General features: G+C 52.8%; 9 protein-coding genes across 9 annotated transcripts; 5 read left to right on the forward strand and 4 right to left on the reverse strand.

Annotated features, from left to right (window-relative positions):
- Nucleotides 1-1,374: 1,374 nt before the first annotated feature.
- Nucleotides 1,375-2,196, reverse strand: HETIRDRAFT_409165 (uncharacterized protein; the record flags this gene model as incomplete). Its single annotated transcript, XM_009547268.1, has 1 exon — nt 1,375-2,196. A coding segment is annotated over exon 1 (568 nt), but the record flags the coding sequence as incomplete, so codon positions are not given.
- A 180-nt stretch (nt 2,197-2,376) lies between these two features.
- Nucleotides 2,377-4,333, forward strand: HETIRDRAFT_450911 (uncharacterized protein; the record flags this gene model as incomplete). The annotated part of the gene is made up of 10 exons (XM_009547269.1): nt 2,377-2,422; nt 2,472-2,576; nt 2,637-2,686; nt 2,740-2,813; nt 2,864-2,956; nt 3,007-3,396; nt 3,456-3,699; nt 3,770-4,046; nt 4,100-4,245; nt 4,310-4,333. 10 exons carry the CDS (start codon nt 2,377-2,379, stop codon nt 4,331-4,333), a joined length of 1,449 nt encoding a protein of 482 aa, XP_009545564.1.
- A 3,034-nt stretch (nt 4,334-7,367) lies between these two features.
- On the forward strand, nt 7,368-9,999 carry HETIRDRAFT_433869 (uncharacterized protein; the record flags this gene model as incomplete). Its single annotated transcript, XM_009547270.1, has 1 exon — nt 7,368-9,999. The coding sequence occupies one exon, from the start codon at nt 7,368-7,370 to the stop codon at nt 9,459-9,461; it is 2,094 nt and encodes a 697-aa protein (XP_009545565.1). The 3' UTR covers nt 9,462-9,999.
- Nucleotides 10,000-10,002: 3 nt separating this feature from the next.
- On the reverse strand, nt 10,003-11,052 carry HETIRDRAFT_106852 (uncharacterized protein; the record flags this gene model as incomplete). Its single annotated transcript, XM_009547271.1, has 6 exons — nt 10,003-10,254; nt 10,327-10,502; nt 10,565-10,622; nt 10,678-10,765; nt 10,827-10,933; nt 10,996-11,052. 6 exons carry the CDS (start codon nt 11,050-11,052, stop codon nt 10,003-10,005), a joined length of 738 nt encoding a protein of 245 aa, XP_009545566.1.
- Nucleotides 11,053-11,316: 264 nt separating this feature from the next.
- Nucleotides 11,317-12,148, reverse strand: HETIRDRAFT_163074 (uncharacterized protein; the record flags this gene model as incomplete). Its single annotated transcript, XM_009547272.1, has 7 exons — nt 11,317-11,349; nt 11,401-11,504; nt 11,561-11,658; nt 11,715-11,819; nt 11,871-11,884; nt 11,948-12,029; nt 12,081-12,148. The coding sequence occupies 7 exons, from the start codon at nt 12,146-12,148 to the stop codon at nt 11,317-11,319; spliced, it is 504 nt and encodes a 167-aa protein (XP_009545567.1).
- Nucleotides 12,149-13,231: 1,083 nt separating this feature from the next.
- HETIRDRAFT_163075 (uncharacterized protein) lies at nt 13,232-13,451 on the forward strand (the record flags this gene model as incomplete). The annotated part of the gene is made up of 2 exons (XM_009547273.1): nt 13,232-13,312; nt 13,371-13,451. 2 exons carry the CDS (start codon nt 13,232-13,234, stop codon nt 13,449-13,451), a joined length of 162 nt encoding a protein of 53 aa, XP_009545568.1.
- Nucleotides 13,452-14,504: 1,053 nt separating this feature from the next.
- On the forward strand, nt 14,505-15,287 carry HETIRDRAFT_315706 (uncharacterized protein; the record flags this gene model as incomplete). The annotated part of the gene is made up of 4 exons (XM_009547274.1): nt 14,505-14,665; nt 14,729-14,759; nt 14,823-14,882; nt 14,940-15,287. The coding sequence occupies 4 exons, from the start codon at nt 14,505-14,507 to the stop codon at nt 15,285-15,287; spliced, it is 600 nt and encodes a 199-aa protein (XP_009545569.1).
- A 213-nt stretch (nt 15,288-15,500) lies between these two features.
- Nucleotides 15,501-16,518, forward strand: HETIRDRAFT_426616 (uncharacterized protein; the record flags this gene model as incomplete). Its single annotated transcript, XM_009547275.1, has 6 exons — nt 15,501-15,579; nt 15,643-15,775; nt 15,843-15,984; nt 16,092-16,249; nt 16,300-16,438; nt 16,510-16,518. The coding sequence occupies 6 exons, from the start codon at nt 15,501-15,503 to the stop codon at nt 16,516-16,518; spliced, it is 660 nt and encodes a 219-aa protein (XP_009545570.1).
- An 851-nt stretch (nt 16,519-17,369) lies between these two features.
- On the reverse strand, nt 17,370-18,000 carry HETIRDRAFT_417247 (uncharacterized protein; the record flags this gene model as incomplete). The annotated part of the gene is made up of 4 exons (XM_009547276.1): nt 17,370-17,420; nt 17,504-17,624; nt 17,675-17,801; nt 17,853-18,000. The coding sequence occupies 4 exons, from the start codon at nt 17,998-18,000 to the stop codon at nt 17,370-17,372; spliced, it is 447 nt and encodes a 148-aa protein (XP_009545571.1).
- Nucleotides 18,001-18,162: the final 162 nt, after the last annotated feature.

The raw sequence follows: 18,162 nt of genomic DNA on the forward strand, positions 1-18,162 counted from the left end.
GAGTAAGTCGCCACGGCCGTCCTCGCAATCCGCGACGAGGGTTTGTCTACCCTGGAGTGAGATTCCATCCCTAGCCACAGCTGGACTGGGACAGACGATGAAGACAGCAAGATAGATGGCGGCAACGACGAAAAGCTTATACTGCATCTTAAAAAAGAAGAGGGGCAGTAGGAGAGGAGAAACATGGAGTTCGCGGTACTTATACATACATATGCGACCACAAAAAAAATGTCTCTGACTTTAGAACTGTCAGATGACTAAAATCGAGTGATATTCATGGCGAGATGTTGCGGTATACATCACGTCGGAGGTGCCCGCACATTCGCTTCGCCATTCTAATTAGCAGCCGAACGCCAAGAGCGAGGGTGTCCCTCCCATGGCAAAGCCCCTTGCATCAATATCAGATTTCGATGCTCAGAGGGAAGACCCATTATGGCGCACACCGACCACATGCTCAGGGATAGCACTAAAATATTACGCGCTGCCGCCCAGTATGCCTCAAGTTAGCGACCATGCTAGTGGTCGTATCAAGGCAAAGTACCATCTGGGAAGCCAAGGGCACAATGTCGCACAGGGTGAAGATAGCGCTGAGAATTAGTAAGACAATAATATCTTTTTATACAAGGACAATGCACTCGCATGAAGATAGCGTGGCAGCTGGTGAAACAAGCTCTTCTATAATCGTGTTTTGACACCCAGATATTATTGAGTGACGGCTACGAGCGCTAGCAAGCAAACCTTGAATCATAACAGGGTAAGACCAGCTGGCTTCACTATCACAGAAGTACATGCCCACAGGATAACATCGAGCGAGTCTGTGTGAAACACACTGAGTGAGTCTAAAAGCTCACAAGAAGGCACCAGGGTAGACGAACGAAATCTATCTTACCATCCGCTCCCTATGTCCCCTCCCTGATTCCGTGCGTGCTAGACGATAGCTGTTGATCGTCATATATCACAACGATGAGTTAGGGCACACTTGAGGCAGCGAAGTGCGTTTCTTTTTTGCGTTTGAGCTTGTATGGAATCCTTTCGAAGTTGTTTGCAGACCAATCGACAACGACTCCGCTGATACGAGCAACCTGCATGTTGTCATACGGACGGATGATACAGCTTCTCCCGCACGATATACTCCACCAGACTGCCCGTTACCATTTCGTGCCAACTCTCGTCTCCTCGACTGATCTTCTCCCTCACTTCACTTGAACTCAATGTCCGTGTGTCCTCGTCGATGTCCACGAGAACGATCCGGTTGGATAGAACGAGATCACGAACGGGCTCGAGAGCCTGTTCCTCCTTTGCAGCGTCAACATTGACTGCATCAGTGGCCATTACGCGGCGAGCACAGACCACGCGCGAGTTCTCTTCGTCCGCGGACAAAAATCTGCGCAGTGCTTGGTACATCTGCTCTACCGAGTCGTAGTAGCGCGGAGAGAGGAGACGCTCAAGGGTGTCGAATCCTTGCACAAATGAAAGCTCAATCGAGGAAACGACTGAGGCGGGTGGAGATAATGACAGCTGAAGAAGGTGCGATCGGAGAAACGCGATCAGCGCAGTGGACTTGCCCACGAACGTGGGCTCATCGATAATAGCTACTGCCGTGTTATTATCACGTATGTCGTGTGCAAGGAGAAGCATCATCTCCATCCGCTGAACGTGAGTCGCGTCGCCCAATTTGAGGTGCTTGTCAGCGTTCCGGACGCTGAGCAGGAGCAGGCGCGCGTCATATTCTGAGCTCGAATCCGATGGGGCGCTTTGAGAATAATGCGGGAGAGAAGCAAGAGCAAGATGAGCGCGTGTTGGCGGGTTGAACGACGAATCGAGGACGGATATACGGAGGGTAGAAGGGGTCATGGCGAGATTGAGGCCGCTCTTCGGTTGCAGGGGCCAGGATGTATGAGGAGTGTGTATAAGTGCAACCTGAGACCTCCCGTGCTGGATCTCGCGCAGCTGCGCTTCAAAAATTTGTGAGGACATGTTGTGCACGCAGCGGAGTCGTCTGCCAGCAATGACCCTGATAGGAAAGCAGTTGTATCTGGCATGGCTGCAGTGGCAGGAAGTAAGAAATAACTTTACCCTGAGAAATTCGTGAGATAATGCGATATCTTGTCCCTAGATGTGATACAGGTCAATTGTATACAGGAGGATGCAGACTGATAAACACAGGAAGGAATATTTCAAAGAGGTTGCAACTTGAGATCTTTGAGACAACGAGCGCTTACGGCTGAAGATCAGAGATTACGTATCAAGCTCGATCAGGAAATCGAGATCTTGATTTCGCAGAAGACACCAAAGAATTTGTACCATTCCCTTGTGTAACGTTTCCTCCACCCCCTTTGCTGTATCCATACTTTAACAACACCAAACGACAAGACAATGGAGAAGGATGCAGATGGATTCTATACACCCGTAGTACCTGCAGGTATGTCTGTTATAATCCTTCAATTTGGGTCACTTACATTCGGTCGCAGATCCAGCTCCCCCTGCTGAGCCGGCGCCCGCACCACCCACGGAACCACCCACACCCGTACCTGACCCTCCAGCAGATGAAGCTGTGTCCCCAGACAAGATCGGTAGTATGTTGTTGTTGTCTACCATTTAGATACGCGGTTCCATGACTCCCTGCGTCTCTCCAGGCCCTTCACAGTCGGCCACCGATCTCATCAAGTCTACATTTGAAGTCCATGTAAGTAACTTCAGATAGGGAACCCCTTTGTACCAACTTAGAAGTGTCCATAGGTCACGCTAGCGGATCAGCAACAAGATCCAAATTCACCACTTTTCAGCGCAAAGACGTTTGAAGAGCTTGGACTGTGCGCTTCTGCTCCTTTGAGTTCTGAAATGTGCTCAACATATCTAACAGACATGGAGATCTGCTCAAGGGTCTGTTCGACATGGGCTTCACCAAACCGTCCAAGATTCAAGAGCGCGCATTGCCTCTCCTTCTCAAAAACCCGTACGTCATAGTTCGAAATTTCCACCTCCATATGTAACATTCCATCACAGCCCACAGAACATGATCGGGCAGTCTCAGTCAGGCACAGGCAAGACAGCCGCCTTCGTGCTCACGATGCTCTCTCGCATCGATTTCTCCAAAGACAAACCACAAGCGCTCTGCCTTGCCCCGTCTCGAGAACTCGCGCGGCAGATCATGTCCGTGATCGGAACCATGGGCAAGTTTACGCCTGTGCAGACCGAATACGCGATCAAGGACCACCTTCCGCGTGACGCGACCAAGGTCACGGCGCACATCATTGTGGGCACGCCTGGGACGATGATGGACCTCATCCGACGCAAGGTGATCGATGTGTCGGAGGTGAAGGTGTTCGTACTGGATGAGGCCGATAACATGCTGAACGAAGACGGGCTGGGGGACAAAACACTGAGGATCAAGAAGTGCGAGTCTCTTCATGCGTCTGATGAGTCCACATGCTCAGCGAGACTTCGTCTTTCAGCTTCCTTCCGCGAGGAGGAGGAACGCAGATCATCCTGTTCTCGGCCACGTTCCCAGACCACGTCCGCAAGTACGCGAACAACTTTGCGCCAAACGCGAACAAAATCGAGCTCAAGCGCAATGAGCTTTCGGTGGACTCGATACGGCAGTTCTACATGGACTGCAAGACGGAGGAGCAGAAATACGACATACTTGTCTTGCTGTACCACATCCTGACGATTGGGCAGAGCATCATCTTCTGCGAGGTATGACCCGCTTATCCTCGCCATCTTTTCACGGGGTCGTGCAAGGCTCATATGACTCGGTGTTCCTCAGCACCGCCACACTGCCGACCGCATCTCGCAACGCATGACGGCGGAGGGGCACAAGGTCGCCTCGCTGCACGGCGCGAAAGACGGAAACGAACGCGACGCGATCATCGACGGGTTCCGCGCGGGCAAGGAAAAAGTGCTCATCACGACGAACGTGATCGCGCGCGGGATCGACATCCTGCAGGTCAACATGGTCGTCAACTACGACCTGCCGCTGCTCTACGACGGTGGGAACCGCAACACGCGCCAGCCCGATGTCGAGACGTACATCCACCGCATCGGTGTGTTCCTCGAATATATTTGTCTCCTTTGCATGCTGACACCTCCCGTGCAGGTCGGACGGGCCGATTCGGCCGCAAAGGCATCTCGATTAACTTTGTGCACGACAAGTTGACGTGGGGGCAGATGCAGCAAATAGAGGCAGCGACGGGGAAGAAAATCATTCGGATCGAGACCGACGATCTCGACGCGATGGAGGAGGTTTGTCTTCTCTTCCTCCGCTTTTGTCGGCGTACTAAATCGACTATTCTTTCGCGCCTTGCAGCAAATGAAGAAGGTGCTCAAGTAAATGGACGGTGGGGGCGGGAATAGTACGGAGCGTGCAGTGCCGGAGGAGATTTTGCATCGAGTCGCGGGTGTATCACACTCAGTGTCCTTGAATCCATTGCGTAGACTATCACCCTTGATATCAGCATTGGAAGCTTTCGTAAATTATCAAGAATCAATGGCTGATAGAATTTAAAAAGTCAATATCGATACATCCACCCAACGAAGGCGCAAGTTGGCACCCTAGACTATGCCAATATTTGTGGAGAACATCCAATTCACTGCCATCTTAAAATATGGGCTCCACCCAGATGTTTTAAATGGTTCTGATTCGGGGAATATGAGACTGCTATTGCTGGCATGTTTCTATGTGTCTTTGGAATGCTACAAAAAGGGTGTACACAAACACTCATAATGCATCCGCCGGCAGAGCAACGGCGCGCTCGTCTCTCGCGGATACCGAGGTTCACGGAGGGCGGACTGTCTTGAGACTCAGGTCCTGTCATCTGCGTGGATGTACGAAGACGGAAACGATGATGTTGCATGCCGTCGAGAGCATAAAGTGAACCAGTGCGTGAATGAAACGCTTTAGACACAGTGAGATGAAGCATAAGCCGCGGGGCAGCGCATGCAGCTGACAGAAGAGCCACGAGCCACGACAACTTGAAACCATTATGTATGTGCGATAGACAGATCGCTCACGTATCACCAATCACCTTCCATACCTTCGCCTGTCAGGGGATTATGTATAAAAGTCGACGCCGAGCCCAGACGCTGCTGACCAGTGCGCGAGCCAATCAAGTAGACACCGCGCGACTGGGCCCAAGCCAGCCAACGGTGACCCGCACAATGCCCACAGGTCCGAGAAGGGCTGTCGTACAGACAAGGAGCCTGCGACTTTCTGTGATGGGGCTTCGAGCTCAATGTGTACTGATCGGCTGTAGAGCGCCCGGCACTCCGGTACTGCTGCAGATGTTTAAGCTCGAGGCCCAGCGAGCGAGCGAGCGACCCTGCGCGATTGGCGGAAGCGGCACTAGAGATAATTGCACGCGCTTTCCGACGTCCGAGCTGTGATGGATGTAATGATGGCGATGAATGATGGCGCAGAGGGCCGTGACATCCAGCCATCAGCACATGCAGGCTATCAAGCACGAGCGATGTCAGCGTTGGCGGGGCGATGCGAGACGGAGGAAAGACTCGAGGGATGTGCACGGCGCGCACGCCGGCATCGAAGCTGCGGCTCGATTGCAAGGATCGACATGAGTGACGTCGGCAAGGCTCGACTTGAGGAATGGAAATTGACGGGTTCGGGGCTGCGGGACTCGCTTGGTGCGCAGCGGGCGAATAAGGTTTCGTTTCTAACGAATGGCCGGATGAGGGTATGAGGTGGAGAGGCGGTGCTCGGATCGCTTGCAGTTGGCCCTTCAGGGTTTTCAGGGGACATCAGGGGACATCTGCGGGGGGCCGGGAGGCAAGGTCGATGAGGCGCCAAGAGATGTCCAGAGACGGCGAGGGTGCGGCGCCACGAACAGGTGCACAAAAACATGATGATGCACGGTTGACAACTTTCTGATTCGATTCGCGGGAGGAGCTTCTCTTGATGAACCTGTGGGAGCTCCGCAAGTGAGAAAAATATTGAGTGAGGACGGACGCCGAGGAGGAGCTAGTGGAGCGTTAGGCGAGTTGAATTATGAGGTGGCGACAGCGGCTGGAGGGAGAGGGCTGGGGGAAGCGCGTGACTGAATCGAAGCCCGCGTGACTGGAGAGCGATCGCGACGCTCTTTTCCGGATTTGGACAGGATGTCTTTAGCGAATCGCACGATGGACGCTCTTTGGGCCATGGCTCCAAGCTCGCTGTCGCAGCACACGCTACGCCGCCCTAGCAGGCCCACGCGTGCACGGTCGCCCCTTCCAACCGTGCGGCCATGCTGCAACGGGCGGGGGGCGAGGGACTAGGGAAGAGAGACGCTGCTGCACATGATATATGAACTTCGCGACGCATGTGCCTTTTGGTGTGGATTCTTCGAGTTCCTGAGACGCCGGGTGTGCCGCCTATACCGAGCCCCATCTTCTCATGCGACTCTCTAAAGTTTCCGACCCGCCCAGACTAGTCCACTGGCCTTCCCCGCACTCGCTCTCCGGTCCCGCTCCTCTCTTAACCTCATCCACCACCTTCCCCTTGTCCTCTCTTTCCTCCTCATCCCCCCCCCCCCTTCCTCATCGCACCCGATCGTAGCCCCATGGACCCACCATCGTCTCCAAAGGCAACAGGTCGTTTCATGATTCGCGTTGGCCTCGGGCGCAAGAAACCCCAGAGACAGCCCAGCCTCAGACGTAACCCGAGCGTGTCTCAGCGGAGCCCTGGCGGTACAACACGTCTCGATCGTCCTGTGGCCGCTTCTGGCGCAGAGACAGGTCTCCCGCCAACGTCACCCACGTCGCCCGTCATTCCATATCCTAACGGCGCCATCGCAGCTAAGTGCGTCCTTGCACGTTTATTTTTCCACTCTCCACGAGGGCACATGTCTTTCTATTGTCCACCCTCTATGTCTCACCCTCTGAGCGCGCGATGCCGCTGTTCGTGCTTGTGCTCGTGCTCGTTCATGCTGTCATTACTCATTCCTGTTTTCTTTTTGTATAGACCGCCCGCTAGCACGGAGTCTGCAGCACAGGATCATTGTCCCGCGGACTCGCACAACGCGCATCAGAAACAGTGCGTATCCGGTGTGAAACAGGTCTATCGTGATTTCGATTATTTCGAAGTCGGAATCACGGGAAAATAAAATGTGCGCTCGAGTACTGATTCCGAACCCTAGATCTGCGCAGCACGACGCCTTGGCTCCGTCCGCGGAACCCCAGTTGCTGCAAGAGCCTGTGCAACCACGACAACAGCAGCAACAGCCCCAAGAACAACAAATGTGAGTCGTGCCGTCTCCCATCTCGTTCAATCAAGGGAACCTGCCGCATCGGGCACGCTCATCCTAACCTGGACCGGTCGACTCCTTCAACGATACTGACCGGTATCGGCACGTAGCTCCTCGGATCTCCAGCGTTCTATGACGTCCAAAAAATCGAGAGGGTTCCTCGGTCGCCTGACAACCAAGCTCCGATCCAACGCACCCTCCCCCATTATCCCGCCTCCCCCCGGACTCGGCAGCGCCGCCGCGGGGGCCGGCAACCTTCGCTCACCCATTTCTATTTCCTCGCCCCGCTCACCTCGACGCACGTCACACGACTCTGCCCCTCGCCGCGGTGCGTCCGTCCAGCGGCGCGGCACGCGTGGGGTGGGTGCGGGACCACCGCTCCCGAACTCACTTGCGTCCAAATCGAAGCGGGAAGAGGCGCTGCGCGCGCGCGGACTGCTTCCGCCTGCGCGAGTGAGGTATCTGTCAGAGTTAGAGGCGGAGGAGGATAGGCGGTTGGGCGTCGTGCAGGAGAGGGAGGACACACCGAGCTCAGATGACGGGCCGTCAAAGGCGCGAGAGCTCGTAGAGATGTGGAGGGCGGGTAACTCCGCGATATCGCTACATGGGGACAAAGCGGTCAACGATAACCAAGAACAGGAGAAGGGCAAGGAGAGGCTGTCGATTGAACGACAGAGTCTGGAGACGTCGGGTGCTGGCAAGAAGACCGATGAGGAACAGGGACAGAGGGGCCCAGGACAGCCCTTTGACAATCCGGTTTCAGGCTTTGATGTCCACAACAATGTTGCGTTTCTCGCGCCTCAAGACTCGCCACTTAGCTTTGGTCAGGCATATGCCTCCATCCCCGAGCCAGACTCCCCTGCCTTGCTCGCACTTGCGCCACCGCCACCGCCCAAGAAAACTCCTCCGCGCCACCCCCTCGGGCCACGACCCTCTCCACCTTCATCGCCCCGCGGTTCCCTCTCCCTCCCGCGCTCCCGCACCTCGCTCGACGACGCACTGGGTCTTACGCAGACGCAGCCATTATCCCTCCACAGTCGCACGCCGACCGCAGACACCGCGAGCACGGAGAAAGTCACACAATGGCTGCGAACGTCGACATCGACTCCGCCGCCTATGTCCATGTCTGCAGGGACCCTGGCCGCACCCCGCACGCCCATGTCCACATCCGCGTCCTCACAGCGCACAGCAACGCCGGCGGGCGCACACAGACGCGCTTCGGGAGAAAGCTCCCGCGGCACGCCAGGCTCGCCTTCTCGCTCTCTCTTCGCCGTGCAGCAATCCGCCCCTCGCTCCCCCGCGACGTCGGCGCGCACCCTCGAGCATGCAACGCCACCGCCGTCCCCTCCCATGCCCCGCTCGCCCGGCATCGCGTCGCTCCGCGCTTCACCGCGCGCTCGCGCGTCGATGCTCCCCCCACCAACGGGGCCCTTACCCCTCCCTCCCTCTCCCTTAGATAAACTATCGACACACTCCGAGTCTCTCCTCCCTCCCCTCCCTACCCCTCCGAGTCCGACCGCACGTGCGCGCCCCGCGGCCTTGCACCCCTCCAACAGCATGCGCAGCGGTACGACGGCGACGACGACCTCGAGCCCGTCCAGCCCAACCATCCCGTCCCTCCTCGACTCCGTCTCCTCGCACATCTCGCAGAGCACGAGCGCGTCGGGCTCCAGCATCCCGGTCACGCCGTCCTTACCGTCTCTCCCTGCACCCAGCGGCGCAAAGGGCGTCCATCAGGCCGGCAAGCCGCCGATGATCGTCGAGGAGGGCAGCGGCCCACGCACGTCACGCTCATCACACAGTCACAGTCACAGCGAAGAGTTCGGTGTGCTCCCGCAGGGGGCACAGCCGCTGCCTATCCCGCGCGTGTCGTTCACGGCGGCGTCAGCGGAGCGCCCGAAGTCCGCGGGTCTGTTTGGGCGAAAAAAGGAGCGCTCGCAGACGCTGGGCGGGGCGGGGATGGTGCCGCCTGCGATCGGGAAGCCGCTGTCGCTGTCGAATCTGCGGCGGACGGTGAGCGGGGCGATACGCTCGCGCGGGGCGCAGACGCTGGTGCCTCCGGTGCCGGTGAACATGGCGTCGTTGCCTCTCGGTGTCGGAGTGGGGGCGAGGGCACGCACGCCGGTCGCGCCGACGATTCATAGTCCGGGGACGATCTTGCTGGAGACGAGGGGGATCGAGGACGAGGAGAGTCGGCGGCTGAGCGAGATGGCGTTTTTGGACTAGGGAGTGGGCGGGTGCTTTTCCTTCATCGCTTTGTTCTCATTTCTCCGTTTGCTCTTCGATCGCGTTCTGTTCGCTATGTCCTTTCAGTTCGTCGATTTTGTTCGTTCCATTGTGTGTTGAGCTACGCGTGCGTTTATAAAGGTTCGAGTTGTACCTCGTTTTTGGAAGAGTTCGTTGTTTCAGTATACCTCGCATCTATATGCGTTTCGCCACACTCTTTTTTAATCAATTTTGTCGTATCCTGTCCCTCTGTTCGCGTTCGCATTCACTTCCTATCTCACGCTGCCCTCAGCGGCCTCGTCCACTCTTTTCTCGCTGTGTATGCTTCGATGTACATGCATACCCCACCTGTGTCGCTTTTGTAGATCTATTATCTATATCCATGTCTCCGTCCTTCTCTCTATCTCCTTGCATAGCGTAAAGGTACTCTGATAATTTCACATACCTTGTTTTTACTGCTCTGCCATCCTTCCTTTCGAAATCGACCAACCCGCACAAAAGGATATGTTATATATTATAATAAACATGGTGATAAATCAATTTAAGTCATCTGCGGCATGACAGTCCGTGTCCGATCGCGATCTGGCGCGGCAGCCCTCGCGGAGCGGATGTTCGCATCGCGGGCCTCATACGCTGTCTGATACACTGCCCGTGCTGCCGGTCTAGGATGGTGCCTCGGCGTCAGCGCACGAGACGACACGCGCGATAGATCAGCGAGATGGCCCGGGCACGGGTTGCTCACCTTCGGGTCGTACACCTGGACGCGGTCGACCGCCATGTGGACCTGCATTGGCTGCGACGGGCGTCAGTAATGCGAACGGGGCCAAGATTGGATTCGCAGTGGAGAGAAACAAGCGCGGCGCACTGTGTTTTTGGCCATGGACCCGGTCTGGCTGTGCGACAGGGCGTGCAGGGCATCGTTTGTGCGGCCGCGCTCGGTGATGGAGAGCGGGATGGAGAGCATGACGTCGTCGTGGCCCGTCGTCGATTCGCGGAGTTTCGTCCGCGAGTTGAGGTTCGCGAGCATGGCGTTGAAATACACTGGAGCAGTAAGGAACGAGATTAGTATCTTGGGCCCCGGCGAACGGGACGGTGAAACATACACTTGCTGAGCAACAAGAAAAATGCGATGAAAATGAACGTGTGCGGGCGAGCGGCGAACTGGAAGGAGGATGGGCATCAGCTTTCTCGTTTCATGGGCAGGAAGCAGGTTTACCGTTATCAAGGTGAGAGCGGCGCAGATGCTCGTGAGCATGCTCGTTCCCACGACGTAGGAAATCAGCTTGGACACAAGATCCTTCGTCCTGTCGGACATCCATTCTTTCAGAGTCGTAGTTCCCTGAAGCGTGGTGTGATGTCACCTACTTCGCAAAATCTGAGAGCCCCGCCTTTGAGGCAAGGCGGTAGCACAGCCCGCCAGCGATGACGGCGTCCGATAAAACGATCGCCGATGTGTTCAAGTATGCTACCCACTGATCGACGCAAAGGATCGACATCAGGCGCTGTGTAACGTAGATCGGAGACAGATGCTTACCGCTACGTTTGCAGATGCTGGGCCCAGTCTTCGGCTATCAGATGAAGGGTGAGACATGACGACTCAGAGCAGGAAGTAGGTTGACATACTGGGTCATTGTGAATGCTAGACAGTTAAATTTTACATGAACTGAGTCCGCAAGAGAGTGCCACATGGAAAGAGCTTACCGATACCGCACGCTGGAGATCAGGAGGTCTTTAGCTTCAGACCCTGGTAACAATATATAGGTCTCATCTCGCACCGAAAGAAAAGAGAGAGATTGTGTTCTGTAGCATCACGAATTAGGATATGTTAGTTTGATTCTAAGTCAGAGGCTTACCGCTACGACGGCAAGCACTCGGAAGTTGTTATCCACTGTATTGCGTTAAGCTGATCAGCAGCTTCCTGAAAGAAGCGTGTACTTACATTTCCACAGTCGTTGACAATAGAATCTGATAGATCATCAGCACGGTGAATAAATGACCGGACTCTAGATCGCCTTACGCCCGAACAAGAAAATCTCCGAAATCCTTTAGTTACCGTGAGCCTACCCTGCAGTGATTCTATTGAAAAGATATGGGCTCACCGTGACGATCAACAGAACCTGGTAGATCCCCATTCAGCCAACAGTGATTAAACAAGGAGCCCGGAGGATAGGTGCCCGATATTCTCACCGTCAAACTCCTAGAATTCAATAAGGAACTTCGAAACTCATGGGTAGAAGGCATGTCAAGACTTACCAGACAACAGGTTCGGTGACGAGGTTGTCCAAGTCTCCAAATTTGAGAATTAGATAGTAATACACGCAATGAGCCGTTAGAGCCATCTGGAGTGCATCGAGAAACCTGAACACATGTCAATTGAAGATGCCTCGTCTGTTCATGAATGATATATACCATAAGAAGAGAACCTGAGGAATAAAGGTGAGCGCAATATTAAATCAGTCGCACACGCAGAGGCAACAGGCACTCACAAAGGATCTTAACTTCCAAGTGTCCCTCTTCCAAGAATGCATACAATACATGAAAGCTTGCACATTAGTAATACCAAAAAGGCTGTGGCGAGTCGTCAGCTTGATCAGCGAGCGCCAACTCTGACATGCTTACATGGCGACCGCTGTATACCCCAAGAGGAAAGGGCCAAGGGTGGTGTTTAGCGCAGCTTCGGAGGGCATAGCTGCTCGATGGTCGTTTAGGACGAAGTGGGGGATCAGTTAGAGGGGCCTGTGGAACAAAACAAGGACTAAGTAGCATTGATGTTCACCGGCAGCGATTAATGATTGGAGTCCCATCAAGGGGTTACAGTACGGGCATGAAAGAAGGTGTCATGAGGCAATGCTGCCGGTGGGCGACTAAGTACTGTCGCACTCTATGCGGCAAGAAGACCCACACGCGAGGACGGACAACAGCATCAAGATCAAAAGAACCTGAAAGGGGCCGAGCATTCTTGACTCGCCGTGATATGTCTTTCAACGATTATGGGTCTGACGACATGTTGGCAGTGCATCTATCCTCACGCTGCCCAACAATGATAAATGCGTGTGAGCAGTCAACGAAGGAAATGGCGCAAACCTCTTACTATGTTCAGAATGTTGAAGTGTCACCAGAGCGCTACCAGAGTGCAGTGACTCGAGAACTGTGGCAAATGATAGGAATTCATTACCATGTGCAGAATGCTGTCCCATAAACACAGGCGAGCCTTGCCGAAACCAGGTCTGATCTTACGGTCGCTCTGGCAGGCGCGGAGTTGACTTCGCCAACAGAGATCGCGTTTGGGTGAAAGCTGTGAAGCGGAGCTTCGACCCCGGCGGTCCGAAGTGTGCCCTTGCGAGGAACAGGCACGTGAGGCCTGTGAGGACGAAAGTGATTCCTACATCTGGTGTTCGACTTCCAGCTTCAAGCATCAGTCCCCCAAAGCCGGCATAAGCCTCGTTACATCATTTTATACGCCTTCATTTTCAGGCGGACTGGGTTGATCAAGAGAAGCGGAAGCACGTGCTATCTTTGTGCGCAAAAATTAAGCAGGCGGCCTCCCAGAAGTGAAATTTATGCGAGGCGGGTAGCAGATGACTTTCCCTGCACATTCTGGAGAGCTTCAAGTGCTTCTTCTCAAGGGCATCGAAAATAATGAGCAAGACTTGGGGATGCACGACCTCCGATAGAGGTGTTCTGGGAAGATTTGCTTAGACGGGCCAATTTCGTTGGGTCATCAAGAGAAATGCCAAGTACGTGCAGATCAACGGCACTTGGAACCTGAGATGGGACTGAGCAAGATCGTGATAGACGAGGAGAGGGATCTGCACGGCGCGCCCTGCTTCGTGCGATGCCTTAGAGAAACGGTAAGCATCCATCATATAGTTCTTACCTTTATGTTTTTTTAATAGCGCTCTGATCCAGTGGAGGCGGGGCGCACAAAGGCTTCTGGAAACGCACCCAGGGGCCACTTCTTCCAGTTATATGCATGGGTCTCCGAACTGATCACCATCAGATGAGGGGAAATGCAGACCTCAATACGGTCGACATCTGAGCCTAAATCTGAAACTGGCGTGCGCAGTGCGAGTGTCGACATATGAAGGGTGAGTTACAGCTTTTTTATCGCCTGGTCTAACTCAACTTCAAATCATCACAGGGTCTGGTTCTCGACAGTATCACCGATGCGCACCCATTGTTAGTCTTGAAGAGTGCTTTTGAACTCACAACGGAGGCTATATGTCTGATTGACAACTGCCTCCCGGTTCCGTAACCCTACCGGTCTCCTTGAACGTTCAAAAGGACATTATCTGTTAAATGTATGGACACTATCAACTTTCAGCCTGCTTCGTGTCATCTTTCGTACCCCTCACATTGGCTTCTGCAAAGTCACTTCGACAAATATTTTACAGAGCTGTACGTACTTGTACTGAACACATGGCCACTATGAGTATCCGACTGATGTATCTTGTGTTTACATGGTATCAGGCTTTTACACTCAAAGTAAAGATCAAGTACACACACCAGCCACATTCGAGCAACACACCCAATGTGAGGAATTCGCATTCATTTTCCTCTGTCGTTATGCTCGGCCTCAGCGGTTGGCCTGTGCAGCTGTTTTGTATGCTCAAACGAGCTCAAGTGCTAGGGCATCTGCTGAGATCTCAGAATCGAGACCAGGTCGCAAGTGACAATGATATTGTTCGGAAATTGTTTAGTAGCTGATGCAGATGCCTCGTTTCTGGTGTTGGTCCTCTGTTTGACCTTTGAGCGATCGTTTGTCTTGAAGCTTGAAGCTTGAAGGGACGGACATGTGTAGACAAAGTATAATCGTGTACGAACACTCAAGTACTCAAGCCTTTGTGATCTGCATAATTCGCCACGGAGTCTTTCGACGATCAAACTCAAATCTGCCACGCGCACTTCCCCATTCAATGGGGCGCAGTGTCGCTCGTGGGTGGATTAAGGTTGAACAGTACGCCGTCTTACGTTTTTCTTCATCTCTGTCCTACACCTCATCCACCGACCTTGCTCTCGTTCTTTCATTTGCATCTGTTAGCCATGTCGACTACAGCAGACCGACTTAAGTCCGAGGGTAATGCTTTTTTTACGAAGAAGGAGTTCAAAGCAGCCCGAGACAAGTACTCAGCGGCGATTCAGGTGGACGATAAAAATGCAGTACTATACTGCAATAGAGCGGCTTGTCATCTCGCTCTCATTGCGTCAGTTATTTCTCCTTGTCTTAAGGAGCAAAAAGTCTTACTTTTTTATGGGCCGTCTGGTAGTTACTCTGAAGCCATTCGAGATGCTGAAAAGGTCAGTCTGCTGCCATGCTCTATTACCGCACCCGCACGAGTGCCTACGTATGACACGACACAGGCGATTGCACTGGACCCCGCGTACTCGAAAGCGTGGGCACGTCTGGCATCTGCGCAAGACGTAAGCAGCGGCAACCGACTCTAGTGTCATCTGCTAAATGTATCTCCGCTTTTTCAGTCCCTTGAACTATTCGCCCCCGCAATTGAGTCCTGGCAGAGTGCCATCAATACATTCACAAAAGTGGACTTAAAGCCTGCGGAGATCAAACAAAGAGAGCAATACATGACATCGCTAGAGGCTACAAAACGTAAGGAGAGGCAGGTTGGAGAAGAAAGTATGCGCGCAGCTGATCTCCACGGAGTGGTCATGAATGGTATCGGAAAGAAAACGCCTTGGGACTGTGCACGAGAGCTCTTGCCAGAGCTCATAATAGGACAAATTCGAAGCAGCGTCAGTTGTTCTCAATTCCAAAATCACTTGTACTTATATCTCGCTTTCAGGCCATTGTCTTGCATTCGGCCGTAGAGGTTTAACACAATATTCAATCATCATCATCGCATACTTATACATTGCTCCCTCTGTTAGCAATTTGACGAAGCAGTCAAAACAATGCACCTTGTTAAATGGATTCAAACACCCACGGGCAAGGCACTGGTGGGAGTGACTGGAGTAACTATCGTTCATTTGGGCTTGTCGACTTCGTCATAAATCACTGAACATCTCTAGGCCCTCGTTGATATGAGCAACGCTATTCTCCAAGATAAGCGTTGTTTCCGCATCGGGAGTGGTGACTGGGTCGAGAAGTACAATCTTCAATGTTTGTTTTTCGTTGTCTGCATTTTTATATGAAGTGATGAGTCACATATTGCTTTTCGCGCAGTAAGAATGGAAAATACGAAAGCCAAGGCCCCTAATCATGAGGATAGGATTGAAATCCTCATTGCTGAATTTCATCGATTGTTCATTGCGGGCAGTTGGGATACTGTCCGGCCTGCAGTCAGCATCACTATCAGGTTTGTCTTTTAAAAACAAACTAGATGGTGTGTGCGAAACCTTATGACGTGCCCATATACTATGCAGATCCTTGATCCTGAAAGCTTTCATTGAAGGCGGTATGAAAAAGACGGACGCTGAGAGTGTAAAGATGTACGATAAAGCCCTGGCTATCCTTCGCTGGGGCAGGGAACAGTGGTGTGACATACCCCGAGAAGAAAGAGGTACGGTATTTGATGACACATTCGTCCGCGGGGTGAGACACTTGCGTTTGGATTTCTACATGAATGTTAGAGCTTCTCCGGTTCAGCTGTCCGTAGCTGACTATGGTCACAGGCTTGGGCCGAAGACAGGAACTCGATCGAGTTTACTTTGAAAGGTCTGCTGGAGGAATCCGACAGTATCATTGACGAGATACGAAGCGGTCCAGCCGGCAATTCTAATCTTGCATTCAACATGGCATTCTACGATTATATTGAAGGAAGTGCTCTTGCGTAAGTCTTGTATGATTTATCATGGCGACTGACTACACGTCTTCGTACAGGATGAAGGGCTTCTGCTACAACCACATTCCTCGTCAAGGAAAGCTCGGCAGTGTCGATAAGATTCTTGATTCCTTGAAGCAGTCAGCCAAATGTTATTTCGAGGCCGCTGAAAAATTCCCTCAAGATGACGAGCTTCATGTGTGTATGTGCTTTCATGCTTGGGGACACTCGATGTGTGACTGAGGCATCACTGCATCATTCCTGTCCAGGGTGGTTGAATGTCGGCCTCGATATCTTCTTTCAGACAGGCGCTCCTCTGCGTGAGACCATACCGATCATGGAACGGATTCGCAAAGCTGTTCCAATAATGAAGAGAATTTGGGAACATTCCTCTATGTCGCTTGAGAGTCGAGACCAGATTCTTCAGCGTACACTCTGGTTTGAAGAGGATGTGAAAAAGGAACTAGACGAAGGCCGAGCAACATTAGACAGCCAGATCTTGCCAGACTGGTGTGCCGTTGAAGAGTTGGTTATCTAGGTTCGCAGATAAGACTGGCCTCTTGCCGAGTTGTATTTGATCTATACTTACCAGTAGTCGTTTGGATACTGGATGCTGAACTTCAAGCTTCAAGCATTGGCAAATTATATTACAAACTCAAATTCGAAGTTGAAACTCGGGAAGAAACAGGGTGGAAGTTGGACTCATTCGCGCTGTGCATGTATCTTTGCTCTCATGCCTTTCAGCAAACGTTCAACGACCCTGCAGAAAGTCTGTTCCCGCTGTGAGGTATTGCCGATAGTATTCAAGACACAGTTCATCCACCCTCCGGATGAGATCTACTGACTTGTCCTCGTTGAGCAGAAGAGTATCCAAGTCAATTATCGGCACAGCCTCGATTGTTGCTCTCGCAATGAGGTCATAAGTCGAGCTTCAACTGTGCATCTCGGGCAATTAGAAACCATCTTTGGAAGAGGGGACGGAAAGGTCTCAGCTCCGGGGAGAGCTCAATGCGAAGCCTTGTGAGCACGTCTATGATGCCTAATTTTGCGTTAGCCACTGCCTGGACATCGTCGTTCGATATCCGGGCGAGCTAATCCAGCTCACGGGACGTCGGAGATTTGATAGTCTTCAGAATAGCCCACAAAACAATACAAACGAAAGATTCGAGATCGTCAATGGCTGTGTGCAAAGGTAGGCTGCCCCAGGATTCAAGGAGTCGGTGAATGGGACCGTTAGCCGACCTTCATATTCAAAGCACTTACCGAATGATGTCTCGCAGCTTCACACTGATCCTTCCAACGAAGAGCGAAATCTCCGTCAATGAGAAACCCGTAGCATCGCTTCAGGTGACTAGTAGTCTTCAGGAATTCAAATCCCCCGACACTATAAATCATGAATAAGTATCGACAAATTCACATCGTGGATATACACACACGTATCGCCGACATTTATTATTCAAGATCTGCTCGTCAGTGCACACCCCTGAGCTCAGGTCGATCAGTAAGTTGCTAACAGATGGATGCCGATGAAGAAACCCTACGATGAACAAGTTGAAGTGGCCTGTCCAAAATGTTACCATTGGCAGGTGAAACAAGTGTCGAATAGACGAACCAAACATGCCGTCCACGCCCGCGTACACGATGAGATTCGGATCATGACTGACGAGGTCTTGACCCTGGGTGACGGTGAATAACCGACGCTGAATGCATTTGTCGACTACGACTGCCCCTTTGTGAGAGTAAGCCAATGAAACCATCATGAAAAAACACTAGCTCTGCGTCCTAGTCATGACCGGTTTGGTCATGGCGCGAGTGTGGAAGACAGCATTAAGACCTACTAAGACAGCCTCCGAAAACCCCTCACGGTCACCTCGCCAGGTTCGCTCATGCCCTCTCTTGTTGATGATGCTCTCGCAGGAACT

The sequence above is a fragment of the Heterobasidion irregulare genome, assembly GCF_000320585.1.
Source record: "Heterobasidion irregulare TC 32-1 unplaced genomic scaffold scaffold_04, whole genome shotgun sequence".
NCBI classification, from domain to species: Eukaryota; Fungi; Basidiomycota; class Agaricomycetes; order Russulales; family Bondarzewiaceae; genus Heterobasidion; species Heterobasidion irregulare.